The sequence below is a fragment of the Sphaeramia orbicularis genome, chromosome 21 (assembly GCF_902148855.1).
Source record: "Sphaeramia orbicularis chromosome 21, fSphaOr1.1, whole genome shotgun sequence".
Taxonomy (NCBI): domain Eukaryota; kingdom Metazoa; phylum Chordata; class Actinopteri; order Kurtiformes; family Apogonidae; genus Sphaeramia; species Sphaeramia orbicularis.
In genome coordinates, this window is record NC_043977.1 from 2,493,153 (window position 1) to 2,516,016 (window position 22,864).

At 39.8% G+C, this 22,864-nt stretch overlaps 1 protein-coding gene across 1 annotated transcript in view; it reads right to left on the reverse strand.

Annotated features, from left to right (window-relative positions):
• Positions 1-22,864, reverse strand: part of stxbp5l (syntaxin binding protein 5L) — a 354,919-nt gene that overhangs the window by 78,533 nt on the left and 253,522 nt on the right. Inside the window, exons 19-21 of the mRNA XM_030125454.1 lie at positions 21,793-21,944; positions 14,568-14,636; positions 10,614-10,679 (exon numbers count right to left, since the gene is read on the reverse strand). Coding sequence (XP_029981314.1) covers positions 10,614-10,679; positions 14,568-14,636; positions 21,793-21,944 — 287 coding nt within the window. The remainder of the gene's footprint in view (positions 1-10,613; positions 10,680-14,567; positions 14,637-21,792; positions 21,945-22,864) is intronic.

Sequence of the window (22,864 nt, forward strand, 5' to 3'; positions counted from 1 at the left end):
GGTGTGGTCTGTGTGGACCTGGTGTGGTCTGTTTGGACCTGGTGTGGTCTGTGTGGACCTGGTGTGGTCTGTTTGGACCGTTTCTGCCTCAACTCCATGTTGTCTTCATTCTGACCAGAATAATGCAGCGTACGTGTGACATCATCGTGCATGTGCACTGAAGGCAGAGTCGATAAGCAGGCAGACGATTCCAAGGAATCGAGCTACTGGGAACCGGTTCTCAAAAAGAACCGGTTCTTGATTCCCATCCCTACTGTTCAGGCTGGTGAGGACAGAACCAACCATCCACCTCCAACAACTGAAGTCAAACAGTTCCTTCATTAGGATCTGCTGCATTCGTCCATTCTTCCTTCCTTCTCCCTTTCTCTTTCTACATTCCTTTTTTCCCGTCTCCCTTCCTTTTTCCACCCATCTGTTCATTTCTTTCATTTGTTCTCGTTTTTTCTTTTCTACCTCCCTCCCTCCCATTCCACCCTTCCTTCCTTCCTCCCTCTTTCTCATTTCTCCCTTCCTTCTGTCCTTCCTCCCCCTCTCTCTCATTCTTTCCTTCTGTCATCCCATCCTTCCTTCCTTCTTTTATTGCTCTCTCTTTCCCTTCTTTCCTTCTTCCCTCTTTGTCATTCCACCCTTCCTTCTGTCCTTCTTTCCCACTCTCTCTTATTCCTTCCTTCCCCCCTCTCATTCTTTCCTTCCTTCTTCCCTTCCTCTCTCTCTCTCTTTCCCTTCTATCCTTCCTACTTCCCTCTATCTCATTCCTCCCTTCCTCCTCCTCTCTCTTATTCTTTCCTTCCTTCATTCTCTCCTCCCTCTCTCTCATTCCTCCCTCTCTCTCTCTCATTCCTTCCTCCCTCCCTTCCTTCCCCTCTCTCATTCTTTCCTTCCTTCATTCTTTCCTCCCTCTCTCTCTTATTCCTTCCTTCCCCCCCTCTCTCATTCTTTCCTTCCTTCTTCCCTTCCTCTCTCTCTCTCTTTCCCTTCTATCCTTCCTACTCCCCTCTATCTCATTCCTCCCTTCCTCCTCCTCTCTCTTATTCTTTCCTTCCTTCATTCTCTCCTCCCTCTCTCTCATTCCTCCCTTCCTCCTTTCTTTCCTTCCTCCCTCTTTCTCATTCCTCCCTCCCTCCCTTCCTTCCCCTCTCTCATTCTTTCCTTCCTTCATTCTTTCCTCCCTCTCCCCCTCTCATTCCTCCCTTCCTTCTTTCTTTCCTTCCTCCCCCTTTCTCATTCTTTCCTCTCTCTCTCTCTCTCTCTCTCTCCCTCTCTTATTCCTTCCTTCCTTCATCCCTTCCTTTCTTGCTCATTACCAAATCAAAGGGCTGTAATGACACTAAATGACCGTGACCTAGTCCACATCACAAAAGCTCCAAACACAGCACAGAACATCTTGTCCTGGTTTTATCACTGTGTCCTTAATCTTCCTTTAAGAGTAAGAAAACACAACGAATGCAACTTTTATTCACTCGCCAGCAAACAAAACCCTTTCATATACGCACGTCAGACTTCAAAATAAAAAATCAAATCTGCACACACACTGGAAAGACAATGTGTCCAGTATCTGCGCCTGGCCGTTTCATTTGGCATAAACCCATCAGCGCTGTCGCTTGCAGAACAGTCCTCCATCAAACCCAAAATCTCACTGAGTCACAGTTGAGTCACAGTGTTTCCTCTGCTGTGGGTACAGTACAACGGTCATTCTAAGCTACCGGGCAGCCAGAGAATGAGTCCAACACAGAGTCTGCAAATGAGCATCCGTCTGAAAAGATGGAACTTGTACAAACTGACCCAGTTTTGGAAAGTTCACCTGAGCTAGAACAGACAACGCATCTGTGGTGTCTCAGCCCTGTTCCATACAACGTGGTTTAGGAGGTTTTTTTTTCATCTTCTCATACATGTTTTAGATCTGGGTACAAGTCACCGGTGTGTTCAGAGAATCCCAGGCAGCCGTCGCTTCTACTGGATACTCATGGGATGTCAGAATCCCTCCAGTGTTTTGTGGATCTTTCCTAGAACCACCGGAAAGGCTGAAGCCGAAGAAGCAGCAGGTATGGAAGATAAACACCACACAACACTGATTTCAGCCACTTAAAAAGATTCTGCTACGGATCAGTATCTGTACACTATAAAGACAATGTTTCCACTGCTTTATGCTTTACCCCGCCCTCAGACGACCCTGTACGGCAGGGCTGTCAAACTCATTTTAGTTCAGCTCCATATTTAGCCCGATTTGATCTCAAGTGGGCCAGAACGAGTAAAGTAATGACTTAATAACCTATAAATAATGACAAATCCAAGTTTTTGTTTTAGTACAAAAAACCCCCAATTAAATTATGAAAATATTTACATTTTACAAAAACGATGTGAATAACCTGAAAAAACAGAAATTTCATTTGAAAAATTAGTGCTATTTTAACCATATTCTGCCAGGACTTATAATCTATACATGTACATTTACACACAGTGTTCCATAAACATTTGGGAACAGGCAGAATATTGTTAAAATTTTGGAGTTTGGAACTAAAATGTGAACAATTTCTACAATGTTACATCTGTTATTATGAACACAACTACAGATCCCAGTGGATCCATGAATGCACCAAACATTTAGGAACAGACAGAATATTGTTGAAATTGCACATTTCGAGTTGTTCATTTTTGTATTTATTTATATATTTATGTGCATTTCATTGTGAAAGAATAGTTTTGTAAATGTAAATACTGTCACAGTGTAATGTTATTTTTTTCACTTAAATTTTTTCTACATAATTTTTCACAAAGAAAATTTGTAATTGTCATTATTTATGGGTTATTGTGTTGTTCTTTTTACTTCAAATCATATTAGTCTGTATGTGGAACCTGAACTAAAACGAATCTGTGGAGTTTTTGCACTTTGCAAATTCATCCCACGGGCCGGACTGGAACCTTTGGTGGGCCGCATGTTTGAGACCCCTGCTGTACAGGGAGAACGTACCAGTCACCTGATTTCCTTGACAAAAACAGTCCTTTTACCTTCCAGAACACAGGAGTTACACGTTATTTGGATCCAAATTAAGTAGAAAATGGTCTGTGACCCTTTACGGCAGCACATGGACTATCTTAACACGGACATAACATGGGACTGTGTAAAAAAAAAACACATTCTAATAGTAAAAGACTGTGGATCTATACTTTTATTGTCATTATTTATCCATATTATACTACATGTGACCTTTGGACACACTTATACTCTGTATGAAGTTCATATTAGCTGTGCGCTCTGCATACAATCGAATCTCCATAACAGCAGGAACCGAGCAGATTGTGTCAAGGCCTTTTGGAAAACAGCTGCGTCAACTAAGACATGGACTTATCTGCGACTTACATAAACACGTACACGTAACAACAATGAAGAAACCATAAAAACGCCGGTCTCCACATGCAGACCGGTCCTCAGGTGGACTCAAATACTCTGTTTACCCTGCGGATGCCAAATAAACCCTCCCTCTTTGAGACGACCCAATGTCTCTGTTTCCGTGAACGAACGACAACATCTACCTCCACAGCACAGCGTCAGCACCACAGCCCTGCTCATGACACTCACACACTGTTTAGGATCAATGATCACCAGTAACGACGTCTCATTATTCACCAATCTGCTGCTCTGTTTGTGCTTAGTTTTACATGATCATATCTGGAGTCCTCCTGCGTCTTCTGCCTCCACCTTCGCATTTTCTCTGAACTCGTACGACTTAAGTGAGTTTCAAACTTTCAGACCAGGTCCCTTCTGCGGGCACATTTCACAGATGGGATGCTATTTCTGGACATTAAAACCACACCGCTACGCCGCATGCTCCTCACTGTTCTGAGAGAGAAACTGTATATCACCGATTCAAATTTATGCAAAATCACTCAATTATATTCACTTTCATTATACTGTAAAGAGAGTTTTTTTTTTTTTTTAGACAAAGCCTAAAGGACAAAGCAGACCTCCGCTGTAGCCTTTAAGCCCAGACCTGCACACACTGTCTATCTGTCTAATGTTTACAGCCTTCCATATTATTTTATCCTTTCACTCTATTTATTCTACAATATTTATTTTCTCATGTCATTTGTACTATTTCAAATACCATCTGCACTACTGTCATACTAGTGCCCTACTAAATTTTATATACATATATATATATATATATATATATATATATATATATATATATATATATAGGGTGGGGAAGCAAAATTTACAATATTTTGAGGCAGGGATTGAAAGACAGTGTATGACCAATTAGTTTATTGAAAGTCATGAGAATTTATTTGCCACAAGAAAATGTCCATAATAGAAAATGTTTTTATTCTATGTGTCCTCCTTCTTTCTCAATAACTGCCTTCACACGCTTCCTGAAACTTGCACAAGTGTTCCTCAAATATTGGGGTGACAACTTCTCCCATTCTTCTTTAATAGTATCTTCCAGACTTTCTGGTAATAGTTTTGCTCATAGTCATTCTCTTCTTTCCATTATAAACAGTCTTTATGGACACTCCAACTATTTTGGAAATCTCCTTTGGTGTGACGAGTGCATTCAGCAAATCACACACTCTTTGACGTTTGCTTTCCTGATTACTCATATGGGCAAAAGTTTCTGAAAAGGTATGGATAATAGTGTTAGGTATGATTATGACATCAGTATATGTTTGGGTTCAAAACAACTGACGTAGTGTCTGCTGAGAAAAAACAACTAAATGTTCAGTGTACATTTTGCTTCCCCACCCTGTATATATATATATATATATATATATATATATATATATATATATATATATATATATATACATACATATATATGTGTGTGTGTGTGTATATATATATATATATATATATGTGTATATATATATATATATATATATGTGTATATATATATATATATATATATATATATATATATATATATATATATATATATATATAATTTATTTATTTTTTACAAACATTCCTGGTTGTACTTCTATCTTTTATTTTTTCTAATGTAAATAAGTGTGCCTTCTCACTGTCATTTGTCGTGCCTTGTAATTTCTTGCACTAAACTAGAGAATTCTACCTCAGTTTCATTGTACTTGTACAATGACAATAAAGAGATTCTATTTCTGACACTCTTTACCTTTGACCTTTCATTGTTGAAACCAAGCGTTTTTACGTGACAGATCCTAAACCAGGGCTGTCAAACATGTGGCCCCAGGGCCAAATGCAGCCCACCAAAGGTTCCAATCCGGCCCCTGGGATGAATTTACAAAATGCAAAAATTCCACAGTCCAGGCTGTGGAACTCATGTTAGTGTGGGTTCCACATCCAGACCAATCTGATCTACAGTCAAATAATAACAGCAGAAGAACCCACACAAAAGAATGGCTGCAGATTTTCTTTTCGGTTTGATGTGAAAAAAATATTACACTACGCCTATAAATAATGACAACTTTATTTAGTGCAAAAAATACCATTAAATTCTGACAATCTTTCCATTTCCAAACTCTCCTGTACCAATAAAATGTGACTAACCTGAACAAATGTGTCCAACCTGAAATGTCTGTATTAAATTCAGTCCAGTTTGAACTCTTTTCTTCCTGTTCCTCAGTGTTTAGTGTCTTTGGAGATCTGATCCAGAATGCACATGGACTAATGAGAAGTGGAGGAAGAAGACTGAGAAAATTACACTGATTTTACTGAAGAAATCTCATTTTTTTGAGGTTATTCACATCTTTTTTGTTTGGATAGTTTATAAAAGTAAGTATTTTCATAATTTTGTGGTGTTTTTTGCACTAAAATACAGACATAAATTGTCAGTTGTCATTATTTCTGGGTTCTTCTGTTCTTATTTGACTGGTCCGGTCCACTGCAGATCAAATCAGACTGAATGTGGAACCTGAAAGAACAGGAGTGTGAGAACCCTGGTCTAAACCCATGCATGTCCAGGCCTTTATCTCTGCTTCCCCGTCACATTTCTATTTCTCTTGTTGTCCATTCTCCCTGTTCTCTCCTTCTTTTCCTTATACAGTATTTCCAAAGTGTGACCCAGAAACCCCAGCGATGCAGGCGACAAGATCATAAATATAACATCAACTGGAAACATCAGGGACACTCGTCTTATGTCCTTCATCACACCATTCCTCTCCACGGAGCCGATGTCGATTTCCCTCCACAGCCTTTTTCTAAAACGAGTCAAGCACTGCTTTTCTCTCCAACAAATATTTAACTGACAGCAGTGCACAGAGGGTTTCAATTATTTACTTTTAATGGGTAATACAGATACATATTTAAAGACCTGCGAGGACGGCTCTGATCTGACGACAAAAGAGTGTTCATTTAAGTGTTGATTTAAAGATGACGAAGCTGAGTTAACGTCATTATCTGCAGGTGATGGACCCCTTCTGTCTCTTATAAGAATATGCATTAGCTCCGATGCTTTCATTACGGTTGATGACTGTTCAGGTTATAGGTATATTTACAGTTTGGGTCAAAAGTTTTGGCAGTGACACAAATGAATTCAACTGCACAAATATAGTTACAAATAAATGTATTCAAATCTAATCTAACAACAAAATTAAAGTCGTAAAACTTGCAAAAACAGAATTCGTGTCCTGACTGTAATTGGAGTAAAATTATGGCATAACCTTGATAAAGAATTCAAAACATTCACGTCAGTCACTACATTTAAAAGGATGTTTAAAACTAAGGTATTCAACAAACATAAAATATTAGGATAAAATAAGCCAATTATCAGTCTGAATCTCAGATTTTGCTTACATTATATTATTTGTTATATTATATTATTGTTTGAAACTGCACCATCTTGTTATCTTTTGTTTCTGGAACTTTCCTTTTTGTAAATAGAGTAGGTATAAATAAACTGTTATTTCTGCTTCTACACTTTTTCACCCATGTTTAATATAGAAATCCAAACTGTATGTATGTATATATCATGTTCTGTTGAATGGACCAATAAATTACTACTACAACTGTAGACTATTAAACCAGTTACAGAGACACACCAGTCCATCCCCTGAGTGAGATCTGTGACCATTGTATTAGTACTACAGCCCGACCGATTAATCGGCCGGCTGATTAATCGGGCCAATTATACTGTTTCACCAATTTATCAACATCAGCCAATATGTAGCCGATATATTAACTTTGTTGCTGCGCGGAGATTCTGTCGCTCGCTGCTCCTGTGTGTGTGTGTGTGTGTGTGTGTGTGCGCGACACATAGAGTGAGACGAACAATAAAGCAAGTTAGTTTCTATGTATGGTACTCTAATTAGTACCATTTCTGATTAATTAGTAGAGCCTGACCAATATGGGATTTTTGGGGCCAATGCCGATACTGATATTGGGGGCTAAAAAAAGCCGATATCCAATATATCGGCCAATATCTGATATTGGCCGATAACTGATATATTGGCCAATATATGAAATAAGAACACTGATCTCCACAGGATATAATAATCTGATATTAGATAACTGTGGACAGGTGGAGAAACAGTTGCATAAATCTTTGTTTATCTCACAAATATAATTGACACAACTTTCAAATGCAAACTATGCAATCACAAAAACAATTAGAGCAAAAAATCTGACTGAGCACACAATTCTGTTTTCACTCACAAATGTGGATGTGTCTGCCTCACAGCACTACTACTGCCCATGTGGACTTAGGACTAAACTGAGCATGTGCAGAGTGAATTAGGTGAGTCCTAAGTTGATCCTGATTGGAACAATAGCAAGAGTCACAACTGACCCGTGTTACAACTGTCCCCAGTCTCCCCTACACTATTAACACCCAGGCCTGTCTGCAGAATGAAACTGTGAGGGAGACAGGAAGTGCACGGACATGGGGGTGTGTGGGAGGTGAATACGTGTGTGTGGGGGGGGTGTGTTAGTGGTCCATCTTTGTCAGAGCGCGCGGTAGCGGTCCGTGATTTTCGACGGTGGTGGTGGGGTGGGGGGTGGGGGGTGGGGGGGTCAGGGTCGGAGCAGGGGGATTAGCAGTAGCTCCGTGATTATGTGATTGTGTGTGTGGGGGTGATAGCGTCATTGTCCGAGCAGGAGTGAAAGTGAAACTAACTCGCTTTACTGTTCGTCTGACTCTCCGTGTCGCACACACGCACACGGACACACACACACACCACACACACACACACACACACACACACACACACACACACACACACACACACACACAGGAGCAGTGAGCGACAGAATCTCCGCGCAGCAAAAAAGTTAATATATATCGGCCACATCGGCTACAAATTGGCTGATGTTGATAAATTGGTGAAACACTATGACTGGTCGGGCTCTATTAATTGGCATTGAAAAGACATTTTACCAATGATCAATATTTTTACTAACTGTAGCAGATATTGTCTGACACCAAGTATTGGGCTTCTCAACTGACTTTGAGGGAAAATAATATCTACGTATGTAAATAATATCTAACCACCTGCATATACTACAGTCAGTATGATGTTCACTTCAGCATCTTATCTTCAGGGTTCGTAACCATTTTTTGAGGTCAAATTCAAACATTTTTAAGGGTAATTTTCTAATTTTTCCTGCACAGCACCTTATCACTGGGGTAAAATATATATCTACAGGAATACAGGATTATTTTATCTCTATTTATCACACTGATGTGTAAATTGTATTATGCTAAAAACGTCTAAAATAATGTTTCAAAACAGCAAAAATGTAGAAATTAAAGGAGAACACAAAGTTTGATCCAAAAAAAGGGAAGACACTTGGTGTTCTTCAGACACACTCGCACTGAGACAAAGATTAAGAAAAAATTTGGCAGTGTCTACGAATACAGCATGGACTACAGCATGCTTCTGATTGGTTAGTTAGTGGCACATGTCCCCGTAAATTCTGTTTGAATAAGAACGATTTCTACTCAAACAGAACAAATGTGTTTTCTAAAAATACAGAATTGCCCTAACCGTAACGCCTAACCCAGTTAGACCCTCATAGCTGTGGATAGTTGTTAATCACTTCCGCTGTAGTATTTGCTAATTTTCTTTCTCCTTTTTTTGACATAAAGTTTGATTTTTCTAAATGTATCACCTCTCTGTAAGTACCTTTGGCTCGCCATCTAACCTAGCAGAGTTAATGTGGAAAATAAATAAAGAAATCACATCCCAGAGTTATAGATGCAAGCACTTTCAAACACTTCAACTAAAATTCAAGCACTTTTCAAGGATCTGAAGCACCCGTACGAACCCTGAATCTTATCTTATCACTCAGCAGATTTGTAGTTTTTCGGCAGGTGAGGAGGAGAACATAACAACTCCTGAACAGATCTTATGGTTTTTCCTGCTCTGAATTATCGTCGTTGTATCACCCATTAAAAATCCACCAGAATTAGTAGCATTTAAACTTTGTACACCAGGAAATGCATTCCCACCTGACATCATCACTATCCTGTGTCCATTCCAACAGAGCCGAAGTCCCGCCCCTTCTGTGCACCATGTGACCCCACCTCAGAACAAACGATCCACTTTGAATCATGTTACCATTTACACATATGACCATTTACACATATGATGAAGTCCGCTAAGGCTCCGTTCACAGCAGCGCTGATGCACTCTTCCCATTTTGGGATGAAATCTGACTTTTTTGTGGTTGGTTCACATTCCACATTAAATATGACTTCTATCAGTTCTGAGTCTGAACTGAATGTGACCCTGAAGTGGCCCACATGGACTAAAGAGGTCCTGAAGTGACCCACATGGACTAAAGAGGTCCTGAAGTGACCCACATGGACTAAAGAGGTCCTGAAGTGACCCACATGCACTAAAGAGGTCCTGATGGAATACATGACCACGCAGACACACACTGTGTTTACAGAAGGAAATCTGGTTTTCTTCCGCTCCTCCTCCTGGGACCAACAACTGGGACATTTGTCGCATTTCAATGATGTAAAGGTCGAATAAATGTGACCTGGACGTTCAGACTGAAGTCACATTGGAAAAGATCACATATGGATCAGATTTAGGACCACATTTGAAAGTGATCTGGGTCAGGTTTAGGACCACATATGAAAGTGGTCTGGGTCAGATTTAGGACCACATATCAAAGTGGTCTGGGTCAGACTTAGGACCACATATGAAAGTGGTCTGGGTGGTCAGTATCTCTGCACACCTGCTGACAGCAGAACTGCTAACATGCCTACTTGTTCTTCTTTTGCCATGTCACACTGCCTTTCCAACAGATCTGTAGTGGAGTTGGAGACGCAAGAGAAAGAGACGTAAAGAAACAGGAAAAAAACCAGGAAAATTACAGTCATTATAGTAACAAAGGAAAACTGGCTGGATGTTGTCATGACAAAATGCACCGGAGCGACCACTGAGAACATAACTATCGCACATTTACTCGTCAACGGCGGAGGGATTTGCAGCGATTTGTGCCATTCTCATCGGTTGAAGATGCTGGGGTGATGTGAGGTACATGTCCGCAGGCTGCATCCAGGAAAAACAGCAGCATCCCAGCAAAGCTTCACAGTGCCAATCACAAGGTTTGTTTGTTTAAATCCCACACACAGAAGGTGAACTGGGTGGTGTGTGGTGTCAGGTGTGAATGTGTGGCAGCAGGTTACCTGAGGTGGGGGACTTGCTTCTCTCCATGTCGACGGACTGCTGGTTGTCAGAGAGTTCAGTAAGGCCTGTCAGCGCCGACGGCAGGAAGAGGGAGGAAGAGGAGGCAGATTAAACACAGCCTGTCAGTTCACATTAAGCACAGGAGTCGCACAGGTTTAGAGGAAGTCAAGTGGTTTGGTATGAGCCACGCTGAACCCCGAAAAGAACGGAAGATACCTTTAGTGTGTCATTTCTGCATTAAAACACTCAATTATGTCCTTACATCATATAATCGGGAAACAAATCCATTCTAATATTTGAGATTTGATCAATTTTTGCTCTTTCTCATAATCTATACCAGGGCTGTCAAACTCATTTTAGTTCAGTTCCACATTCAGCTACATTTAATCTGCAGTGGGCCCAACCTGTCTAAGAATAACAGAATAATTAGAGCTGGGCAGTGATTAAAATTTTTAATCGCAATTAATCGCGTGGATTTCTGCAATTAATCATGATTAATCGCATAGTTATATTGGGGGTTGCCGGCATCAACAGTGTGTATTTCCTTTCAGTGATATTTCAGACTGCAGTACTGCGCTGATAAAAATAATTGCACATGTCAGTGCTTCCAAACACCTGTGTCCCCCCCCCCACCACCATCTGAAGACATTTACAATGAAAATGTCCATGGAACAGACCGCTACTGTTACACATGTTTATGTCCACACATGTTTATTTCCACTTGTGAGTGATTGACAGGAGTCTTAGTCCCACTAATCAGTACTAATACTAATAAGCCCAATAATATGTGATGTTCAGGTGTTCAGAGTAAACAAAGGGGGCCCTCTAGTGGTGGGAAGAAGTGTCACTAATGTATATTTTGTCCTTGTGGTGTTCCCGTAGTCAGTTCAGACATAAGAAGGAACTAACAGACATGTTTCTTTCACTCTGTTTGTATGGCCCCAAAAACGTTTGCCTGTGAGTATTTTCTGTTCAGTTGTTGGAACAATGAATAGTATCAAATATCTCTGATGTGAACCTTTGTTTCTGGATAAAAAGACGTTGTAAATCTTAAATTAATCTGTAAATGCTAATCATTAGCGTGTCTATGGATTTTCCCATTCAAGTTAGCATTGACCTAGCGATCTTTTTCCCATTCATTTAAATGTATAATGCCATGTAAATGTACTAAGGCAGTGAACAGAACTCAGACATATTTTGTTTGTATGTGTCAGTTTTACAGTGAGTCTACAGGAACAGATTTGGACACAAGTTTTGTGCATCCGTCTTTTCTTGTTAAACCTGTTGTCTATCTGCAGCTAATCGCTACACGCACACAAGCAGAAGAATAGGAGTTAGAATAAAACGACATTAACTGGAGAGAAAAAAATTGTTGGCGTTATTTAATGAATGCGTTAACGCGGTAAAAATGTGTTAACTTGCCCAGCCCTAATAATAATACATAAATAATGTCAACTCCAAACTTTTCTCTATGTTTTAGTGAAAGAAGTAAATTTACTTCATGAACAGGTTTACATCTACAAACTATCTTTTCAAAAGATGTGAAGAACATGAACAAACTGAAAAAATAAGTGTAATTTTAATAATATTCTGCCTCAGTTTATCATTTCCACATGTACATTATAACTGACAGATCACAGTGGATCTACAAACACACAAAACATTTAATAACAGACAGAATAGTGTTAAAATTGTACATACTTCTCCTAAGACATTTCAGGTTGTTCATATTTGTTCTGGTTATTCACATTTCTTGCTAAATTAATCTTTGTTTTAGTGGAAATATATGAAAATATTTATATTTACAAACAGAAGAAATTGGAGTTGTCATTATTTCTATGTTATTATGATCGTATTTTACTGGTCTGACCCACTGGAGATTGAACTGGTCTGAATGTGGAACTTGAAATAAAAGGATTGTTCATATTTTAGTGTAATTTGTGTGTTTCACAAATTCATCCCCAGGGACTGGGACCCTGGGACGGACTGGGACGGACTGGACCCTTCGGTAGGCCGGATTTGGCCCCCGGGCCACATGTTTGACACCTGTGTTCTATTTCGTCTTCCAGGGCCAGAGTGACTGAAACCTGATGTGACCTGCACTACCATCTGTTCACTTCACATCAGCATCTATTTTAGAGTTCTAATTGAACTGAAAGGTCAGCGTGTGCATAAATAGATGAGTCAAACATGTAGTGCAAATCTCATGAAGAAGTGGCAGACACCATCAAAACCAAAATCACACAAATATGAACAAGATCAATCCAATCTTCGATGGCATGCACCGAGCACAGGAAACAAGAACCAAAACTCCCTCGTCAAACACTGCAGTTTCCAATTCTTGTTCCCTTCCATATTAGGGAGAAAAAAAACAAAAAACCTGGTGTTGGAGCTGTATTCATTATGGCTTCATTAATAGCCTCGCTGAGCTGTCACAGTTGAAAAAATTCAGATTAATTAAATTAATTCTCCCAGTTAGTGTTTTCAGCAAAAACTTCTTCAATGCAAATTTCCTTTCAATCATTTACACAGTGTGCAAATGACTGAAAGTGCTCTGATTAAAGCTTTATTGTTGGATAAAATCAATAATTCGCCTGTAATCACAGACTAAAAGGACATATATAAAGTTTTGCTCAGCCCAGCGGACCAACAAGGCTTTATTCGCTCCGCTAACTATACTCCAGTTAAAATATACATCAAATGGATCATATATTATTCATAAGTGCCCTTACTTAACAGGCTGAAAGGAGTGGCTCTGTGCTGCAAAGGACAGACGCTTGGACATGACTGGAAGAGAGGCCGTTTCTACCTGAGAAATATGACTTCCTGTTCTGAGACACACACACACACACACACACACACACACACACACACACTGTAAGACCAGATAAGTTGAGTTTACTTAAAAATCTGAGGTAACCCGTTGCCTTAAAAAATTTTAGTAATGAGTCATGAAAACTTAAGTGTATTAAACTTAAATGCTTGATTTGAATGGAACTACTATTTTAAGTACAACACACTAAATGCCAAGTTAATTTAACCTAAAATTTGTTGCAGTGTCAATTGTTTTGTATAATCATTAGACTGAATATCATCAGTTCAATAGATTCAATTCCAACTTGATTTAAATTCAAATCTTTTGCAATATAAATGGCTTTGTATAATTATTCATCTTAATATATTGTAGTGGGAATGGAAGTTAGGCTGGAAGTTAACTAAATGTAATTTGCCAATACAGGAAGTGTTTTTAATTTGGCAAAGCATTACACTTTTCACTGAACAAAAAGAATTGTACCTGAACAGTAAACCCATAGTTCTTCCTCTGGTTCTGACTCCTGGTGCAGTTGTACAAAAATACACAAACAAACACAAAAAGGCCAATAAACACTGACACACACACATTCAGTCCAAATGAACGCTAACAGCACAACCCACTGAACCCTGCACAGAGAAACAACACATTTACAACAACAGGAACAATACCCACAATGCACTGCACAGAGAAAAAGGTGTGGTCAGGACTAAAACTGAGGGATTTAAATCCATTCATCTGAAACTGTTTTGTACTTTGGACTCTGTCGACAAATTAACAGAATATACTGAACATTTTATAGGAATGGAATCAAACTGAAATCATTTGAGTACATTGGAATTAAAGCATTTTAGTAAATACAAAGTCTGGACTTACTGTGTGCGCGCACGCACACACACACACACACACACTTTTCTTCCAATCATCTCCGTAGTTTGTCCTTTAGCGTTCAGGCCACGCCTCCTTCTTGGAACATCTCTGCTAACTCTCCAGTGCTTTCATGGTCGACCAAAAACAGTGCCGGATCCCCTTTGGCGAACAGAGCGTCTCCCCCCCGCCCCACACACACACACACACACACACACACACACACACACACACACACACACAGTCCCCCAGCCTTTAGGAAGGCCCGACTTACTCTGGTAGGATGTACGGATCCTTTTCTTTGAATCTGAATAAAAGTTAGACAGGCCGCGCATGCAAAACTCTGTCAGGCAGTTCCCACATGCCCACACCAGCAGCCACAGAGTCACCGGGAAAGGGGGGGGGGGTTAAGGAGGAGGAGGGGTGGGGGGTAGGGGTCAATCAGATGGATAACAGGGAGGTAAGGTGGTAGAGAGGGGGATAAGTGTGACAGAAGGAAAGAAATAAGGAGGATGAGAAAAGAAAGGAAGGGGAAAGTGGAGAAGGGATGGATGGATGGATGGATGGATGGATGGATGGATGGGTGGGTGGGTGGGTGGGTGGATGGGTGGGTGGATGGATGGACGGAGGGGGAAAAGGTCAGGGAGGGAAAGGGGGAAGGGGAGGAGGGAGAGAGAGAACACACAGGCTTAGAGAAGAAAAGAAAGTGACAGCAAGCAGCAACCGAGTTAGTGTCAGGGAGGGACAGGCAACAAATACCCACTACTGCACCGACCCCCGAGAAGCTGACGGGAGTGGAACCAAACTACTGCGTCATCAGGGAAAAGGGGATGTGTTACACAGTAGCATTAAGCAGAAAAAGATAGGATTCATACACCCAAAGAGTCAAGGATTTCTAGAATACACCCCAATTCCAAAAAAGTTGCATAAAATGTAATAAGAACAGAATGCAATGATTTTCAGATCTCATCCAGTCACATTTTATTCCCAGTAGAATAATAGAAAACATGTGAAATACTTGAACTAATGAATCAGTTCAAGGAAATCTAAGGTGGACAGTCTGGTTTATTCCAGCTCTGTATGGAAAGTGTCATGAGGTAACTTTTGTTTCTATGAAGCAATGGATAAAAGAACTATTAGAGTGCATCGAACTGGAAAGAGTGACTTATATGACCAAAGGAAAACTGCAGGAATCTGTACAATTATGGGAACCGTATATGAACATTATGGTCTCTGGAAAATAGAGACATGTTATACAAATTATCACTGTTTAATTAATTAATTAATTAATTAATTTTTACTATTATTGTGACTGCTGTATTTTAATATTTTTATTATTCTTATTTTACATATATGTACACATGTTCATAAGAATATATGTATGCTCTTTATATATGTATATTTAAATATCATTTGGTGCAAGTCTACATGGTGTGAATGGATGTGTGTATGAGTGTTTATGTCATTTTGATTCATGTCCAATATGTATATTATTATTTACTTTGTGTACATTTCAATATAAAACTTAAATACCAATGAAAAATATTGTGGAAAAATGAAGTAACTCTTGTTAGGATTTGGTGCGATATGAATAAAACTGGATTGGATTTGAAGATGATGTTGAATTGGATTTGCAGAAACACGCTTTTAAAACAGCTGGGATGAGGTCGACAAAAGAAACAGCTGGAAGAACATTTTACACCTCAGTCTAATTGGCAACAGGTCCGTTTTTCTTGAGTCCATTATGATTGAATAGTAGTTATTGTGTTTCATTGTTCATTGTGTCTCATGTGTGTGTTTTCTGTTGTTTGACCTTTGTTTGGCTGATACCTTGGACGGGTCTGCCTGATAAAAGAGATTCCTAATCTCAGTGGGACTTCCTGGTTAAATAAAGGTTAATAAATAAATAAATAAGATGACTGGGTATGAAAAAAAATATCATAGAGGCAGAAGATTCACCAATCTATGAAAAAGTGAATCTACAAATTGCAGAGAATCATGTTCCTGAAAGTAAAAGTGCAAAGACTTTAAAATCTCTTGAAAATATGATCAGAGATGAAATATTCAAAGAAACTGGAGGAAACACCACGTGAAAATGACTGTTCAGGTCCTCAGGCAGCACTACATTAAAACCACACATGATTTGGAGTCAAATCAGTGCATGAGCGTCCAGAAACCCCACAGTTCACTGTGACATCTGCAAATACCGGTTAAACCTCTGTGATGTGAAGAACAACCTGTATGTGAACGCCACAGTCGTCTGAACCAAAGCTCATCTAAAACAGACTGAGGACAGCACAGGTTGGACTAGTCCCTTCATGACCATGACCATTAACCCTTTCATGCATGAATTATCAGAACCTTAGTCAAGATATTTTTCCTGAGTGTTTTTATTCCTCTATAGGCATGAAAAAAACTATGCAATTGAGTTTTTGTTTTTTTTTACCTCCGCCAAGGAACAGGAGGTTCTGTTTTCATCGGGGTTTGTCTGTCTGTCTGTGTGCAAGATAACTCCAAAAGTTATGGACAGATTTGGATGAAAACTTCAGGAAATGTTGATACTGCCACAAGGAAGAAATTATTAAATTTTGGTGGAGATCGGGGGGGGGAGGGGGGGGGGGGAAGGCACTGATCTGCCTTGACAGAGGTCTGTGCTCTCCAAGTGCTTTTCTAGGTTTTTTTTTTTTTTTTAAGGAGTTACAAAAATGTCCACTCAGTCGGACACCATGCATTTAATTTCTGAAGCAAAGAAACATGCATTTAAAACCTAATATCAAAAAGTGATATGGAAAACTATGCGATAAAAACATTTTTAATGCTGCTAACCAGGTGTTTTCCCACATTTAAACTCTAATACTAGTTATCATTCACTTAAATTTACTTACTTACTTCATGGAGATAATTTGTAAAAAAAATTTAAAAAATAAATATATTGATTTACACTAAAACATGTCACTGCAGATCAGGTTTATCAAGAACAGCACAGTTACAGTAACCATATGAATGTCAGTGTATTATGGGACGGCGCATAAGCATCCACTGTGTTGGCTGATATGGAACTAAAACGACAAAACCCATGAATGTACAAGAGCACAGCTGGAGAACAGCTCTAATGACATTCATTTTGTCTTTTGTTAATGTAATTATAGTCTACTTTTTTCTTGTGTTCAGACAAAAGACCTGCGTGATGTTACTGTCAAGCAGGTAACATCTAAAAACTATACCTTATCTGAACAAAAGAAAATAGAACAGTAAAATTAGCTTCGAATAGCTGTCCACTGTTCTGACCACTAAGCATGAAAGGATTAATGTCACTAAGACGAATCTTTTTACTTTTGTAACACATCCTCTGTACCTTTAATAGATTTGATTTGATTTATTTTAATGTATATGTATGTGTGTGTGTGTGTGTGTGTGTGTGTGTGTGTATATATATATATATATATATATATATATATATATGCTTTTTTTTTAAATTTAAAGATCTGGTTTCATTGGACACTTTCTAGAGGATGTTGTATGACTTACAGACGGAGACATCTGTCTGCAGATGTTTTGTCTGATGCACTTTATCTTCATGTCGTGGGCACTTTTAGCGAAGTTGACTTTGGAAGGTTTGACTTGATTTTGTGTTTTTTTTATGTATTGAAAACTTGTTTTTCCTTTTTATGTATATGTTTGTGTCTGTAACTATTTAATGTACTGCTGCCTGTCTTGGCCAGGACACTCTGGAAAAGAGATTTTTAATCTTAATGAGGTTTTTCTGGATAAATAAAGGTAAATAAATAAATAAATAAATAAATGGTCTACCTGAAGTCCAGACCTTTCACCAACTGAAAACATTTGGCGTGAAACAAAACCTAGAAAAGCACTCGGAGAGCGCAGACCTCTGCCAAGGCAGATCAGTGCCCCCCCCCCCAAAATTTCTTCCTTGTGCCAGTATCAACATTTCCTGAAAATTTCATCCAAATCCGTCCATAACTTTTTGAGTTATCTTGTACACACAGACAGACAGATGAACAAACCAATGGCGGCAAAAACAGAAGCTCCTTGGCGGAGGTAAATATAACAAAGACGATACAAGACGACTGAGCAGCTAGAATCCAGTATCAGACCAGGACGGGACATTTGGTTCCAAATATTCCATCGTCTGTTCTTCTCCGTTCTGTCACATTTACAGACTGTTGTTAAAGGAAAGGAGGAAACACACCCTGTCACAACTGTTTCATCTGAGGGTCCACCTCTCATCATATTTAAGATCATGTTTTCTATGTTCTACTGACAAATATGAGTTTATGACATTTACAAATCATTGCATTCTGTTTCATTGACATTTTACTCAGCGTCTCATCTGTTTTTTTGGAACTGCAGTCGTACCAGTTACTTTATGAAGTGAATGCTTTTATTTTGACATGTATATATGTGTGTACACGTACACAAATGTGTGGCAACAACAGCTAAAAATGTCGTGGTAAAAACAGAGAAATATGTTCAGAAAGCATGTAGGGTCAGCGATCGATTGGCCTTTAGAGTCGGTTTAGTGCGGTTTGTCTTTGTGTAACAGCCCAGCACAGAAAGGGCCTGACGTGGTAACAGCACAAAAAGGCCACAGTAGTCATTTTTTTTTATTTTTCCTTCCATCTCCAAATTGATTTTAAAGACCCAACACAGAAAGACTTTTACAAAAGAGGAAGTTGAGAGCGGTAAGTGCTGTGCTAGTCAATAAAAGCACTTATGCAACAGTAAATTAAAAGAGTCGGCTCCGTCATCCTTCCATCCACCTTCACAAAAATCCTAAAGCCTGTAAAGCGTTTGCAGCTCCACCTGTGGGGATTATGTAATAATAATAAAAAAAAAAAGCTCCTTAGCCTTGAACATTTAAATAATTAAGCTGCTGTGCCCTCACATTCAGAGGTTAGTTTAAAGGTGCGGGAGACTTTGGTGACCAGTTTTTCCTCAGATCTGTCCGTCCTCAGTCATATCCTCAGTATCCTGAATCTGTTCGTCTGCCTGTCAGTACTCACCTGAATCTCTTGCATTGCGGTGAACAGTTTCTTAGTTCCATCCACCACAAACAAAACATATGTTTACATTCAGAGCCGGGAGGGAACTGGGCATCTGAGGAATTTTATCATGACGTGCATTGTGGGAAATGGAGGTTCGCGCAGTCACCTGACAGCAGCAGCACAACCATATGATATTATATGGATGAAACAAACACGACGTGGAAACGGCTGAAACGCTGAAACAGCTGGAGGAACATGCATAGAGGGAAGGGAGCTCCTGCCGTTTCTGCATCGTGTCTGTAGTAGCTGCTGCTGTCAGGTGGCTGCGCAAGCCTCCATTTCCCACAATGCACGTCACGATAAAATTCCTCAGATGCCCAGTTCCCTCCCGGCTCTGTTTGTAACCACATGGACTGTTTCTGGTGGATGGAACTAAAAAACTGTTCATCGTGATGCAAGAGATTCAGGTGAGGAATGACAGACAGACGAACAGATTCAGGATACTGAGGATATGACTGAGGACGGACAGATCTGAGGAAAAACTGGTCAGGAAAGTCTGCAGCACCTTTAAAATGGAACACAAAGGTGAGGCTTTGATTTGTTGGGGTTGAATCTCCTTAAAGTAGGTACGATTCTTCAGACCATCACCACAGAAGATCACTAACAGAGGGGGAAAACGGGGGGGGTCAGGAAGTGGACCCATGGGGGGTCAGGAGGCGGACCCATGGGGGGTCAGACTACAGATCAACTGTACAGTCAGGCAGGAATACAAACAGAACAGACAGAGAAATCAGATGACAACATGCAGAGTAATGCAAACATGGAATGACACGCGGCCTGTTCACATGCACTTCCTGTCGTAGTGCAGACCCGTGACAGCGACGTGAGATGGACACGACTTTAACCCTTTACATGTTATTGTGTGACAGAGACAGAAGAGGCAGAAAAAGGTTTGGACTGAGTCAGGGGTTTAATCCTTCCACACACACACATTTATATATATACAATATATGTTTATTTAACTTGTTGATGGCGTTAAGTTTAAGTTTCCATCTCTAGTGCTCAGGTTTTGTAGAATTCTGCAAAACAATCTCATTTACACCTTTTTTTGCTTCAGATTCGATCGATTTGTTAGGATTAGTTTTGCTGATACCGATCTGATACTCATCCGATACCGACTTTTTACAATAAAATTTTGATTTAAATTTGGAGTCATTATTTCTAGGTTTTTATTCCCTTATTTTACTGTAGATCCCAGTTGGGCTGAATGTGGAAAATGAACTAAAACAACTATGACACCTTTGACTCTGGATAACTTTAGTTTAATTTCTACACTTTTCAAATTCATACTGTGGGCCAAATCAGAACCTTTGGTGGGTCGGTTTTGGCCCATGGGCCGTATGTTTACCACTGCTGGAGCCGGTCTATGGACAGGTCCATTCAGGTATTAAATGGGGGTGCATTCTGCGCCGTGCGTTAGTGACGTGCACATCAGCGGGTTATTCATGGGGCGGGTCAAAAAAATGTCAGTTTATTTGCAGGGTGGGTTGGGTCGGGTCAAATACTTCCACAAAAGCCCTGCTGGTCCCACTCATGCTTCTCTACCGGACCTTAAAGTGAAACCTACAGACGTTTTACTAATTCCTCTAGACCTCCTGCTGATGTGCAGCTAATTTTCCTTTTCTCTACCTTCAGAAACTTTATTTGAGGGGGCAGAATGTGTGTTTAACACCCCCCCCCCCCCTCCAACCCCGGAACCAGGTGTGGATTGGCCTGATCTCATGACTACATCCCTAGAAAAATGGGGTGTGAGGCCAAAGTCCTGCATCATTCAAGTAAAGTCCAGATATATAATAGGCAAAAGAAATTCAAGAATTAAAACCAATCATGAATGTAAATTGGGTTAGAATTTTAAATTAAATTAAAACATTTTAATGATGTAGTTTGTGAAGAAAATCTGTTTAAATATTTGATCTGAGTGGACTGTCCAACATGTGTTCTATTTTATACTACACTGGTATGATTCTATGTAATATTTAATATTTAATATGCTTATTCATAGTCATAGCCGACACATATATGTGTAGTAAGTACACGTGTCTTATGTTAAATTATTTAAGATCTATTTAATTAATGGTGTTACTAACAATAATAGACTAATTATAATTTGAGTGGAATGTCATGTGTGTGGAAGTCCTTAACGAGATGATCATCTGAAGGTCTTAAGGGCATCAGCTTTGATCTATAACAGGAAATATAATGAACCAACAGGACTATGTGTTGGTCTGACAGATCAGTCCAACCTCAGACAGGAGACAGAAGCAGACGAAGGAGAAACAGAAGAAAGAAAAAAAAAAAACACAGTAGAGATTCAAAGTGACAGGAGAGGAGAAGAGGAAATAGATCAGATAGAAGGATACTGTGACTGTAATGAATGTGTGATTGACAGGTCCATGTGTGCGTGTGCGTCCAGGTCCAGGAGCGCTGCCTTACCTGAGGTGGACTGTCTGTTCCTGCGGGGGGAGCGGGTAAGGCGCTGGTAGGGGTCTGCGGCTCCGTACAGGTCCAGGGTGGACATACACAACAGCAGGGTTTTCTGGAGGTAGTCCACCACCGCCAGGCCGTTACAGTTCCCAAACGCCAGACTGGACAGACAGAGGGACGAAGCAGGACAGAGAGGAACAAGTGTTCAGAGAACGCAAAGCTCCGCCAAGCACCCCGAACAGTGTGCATGTGTGGATGCACTATTTCTGTTTGAATTCCACAGTTTCAAGGTTGTTCCATACAGCAGAAAAACTGCGGTCAAACGTGGTAATAAAAAATAACAAAAGTCATCAGAGCGTAACGGAAGAGAAATGGAGTGGAACAATATTTCATACAAAGCTGAATCTTGGTCCCAGTCATGTGTCTGTCCAGTTATATTCAATTCACATCGATATTAGTTGAGTTCTAATTTTAAATGTGTGGTAAATGGGATTTTCAATGTTCAGTGTAAATGTCCACAGAGTCCACATTCCACAGTGGATGTGGACAATTTAGTTCCACATACAAGAGATTGTTCTAAGCTACAGGTGGATCCAACTGGAGGAGAATTGGAGTCATTTTGAATTTTTGATGAATTTTGGAAAATGTCTCAATGATGACAGATGGAAAACTGTAGATGTTGTGACCTTGCTGTGACCTTGAACTTTGTCCTACTGGGACCAAAATGGACTGGGTTGGTCCCAGGGCCTAGGCCTATCTGTGGGGAAGATCTGGGAAAGATGGGTGGAAGAGTTTTACACTAAAGATGAGAACAAACAAACAAACAAACAAACAAACAAACAAACAAACAAACAAACACACAAAGCAAAGTGATCACAATACCTCCTGGAGGAGGAAATGAACCAGAGCAGAAGGAGATTCAGACGACACGTTTAGGACCAGGAACTCCTGGAGTCATTCAATAAGAGCAGGGATCGACAATAACTGTTATTACCTCCACCAAGGAGGTTCTGTTTTCATCTGGGTTTGTTTGTCTGTTTGTTTGTCTGTTAGCAAAATAACTCAACAAGTTATGAACGGA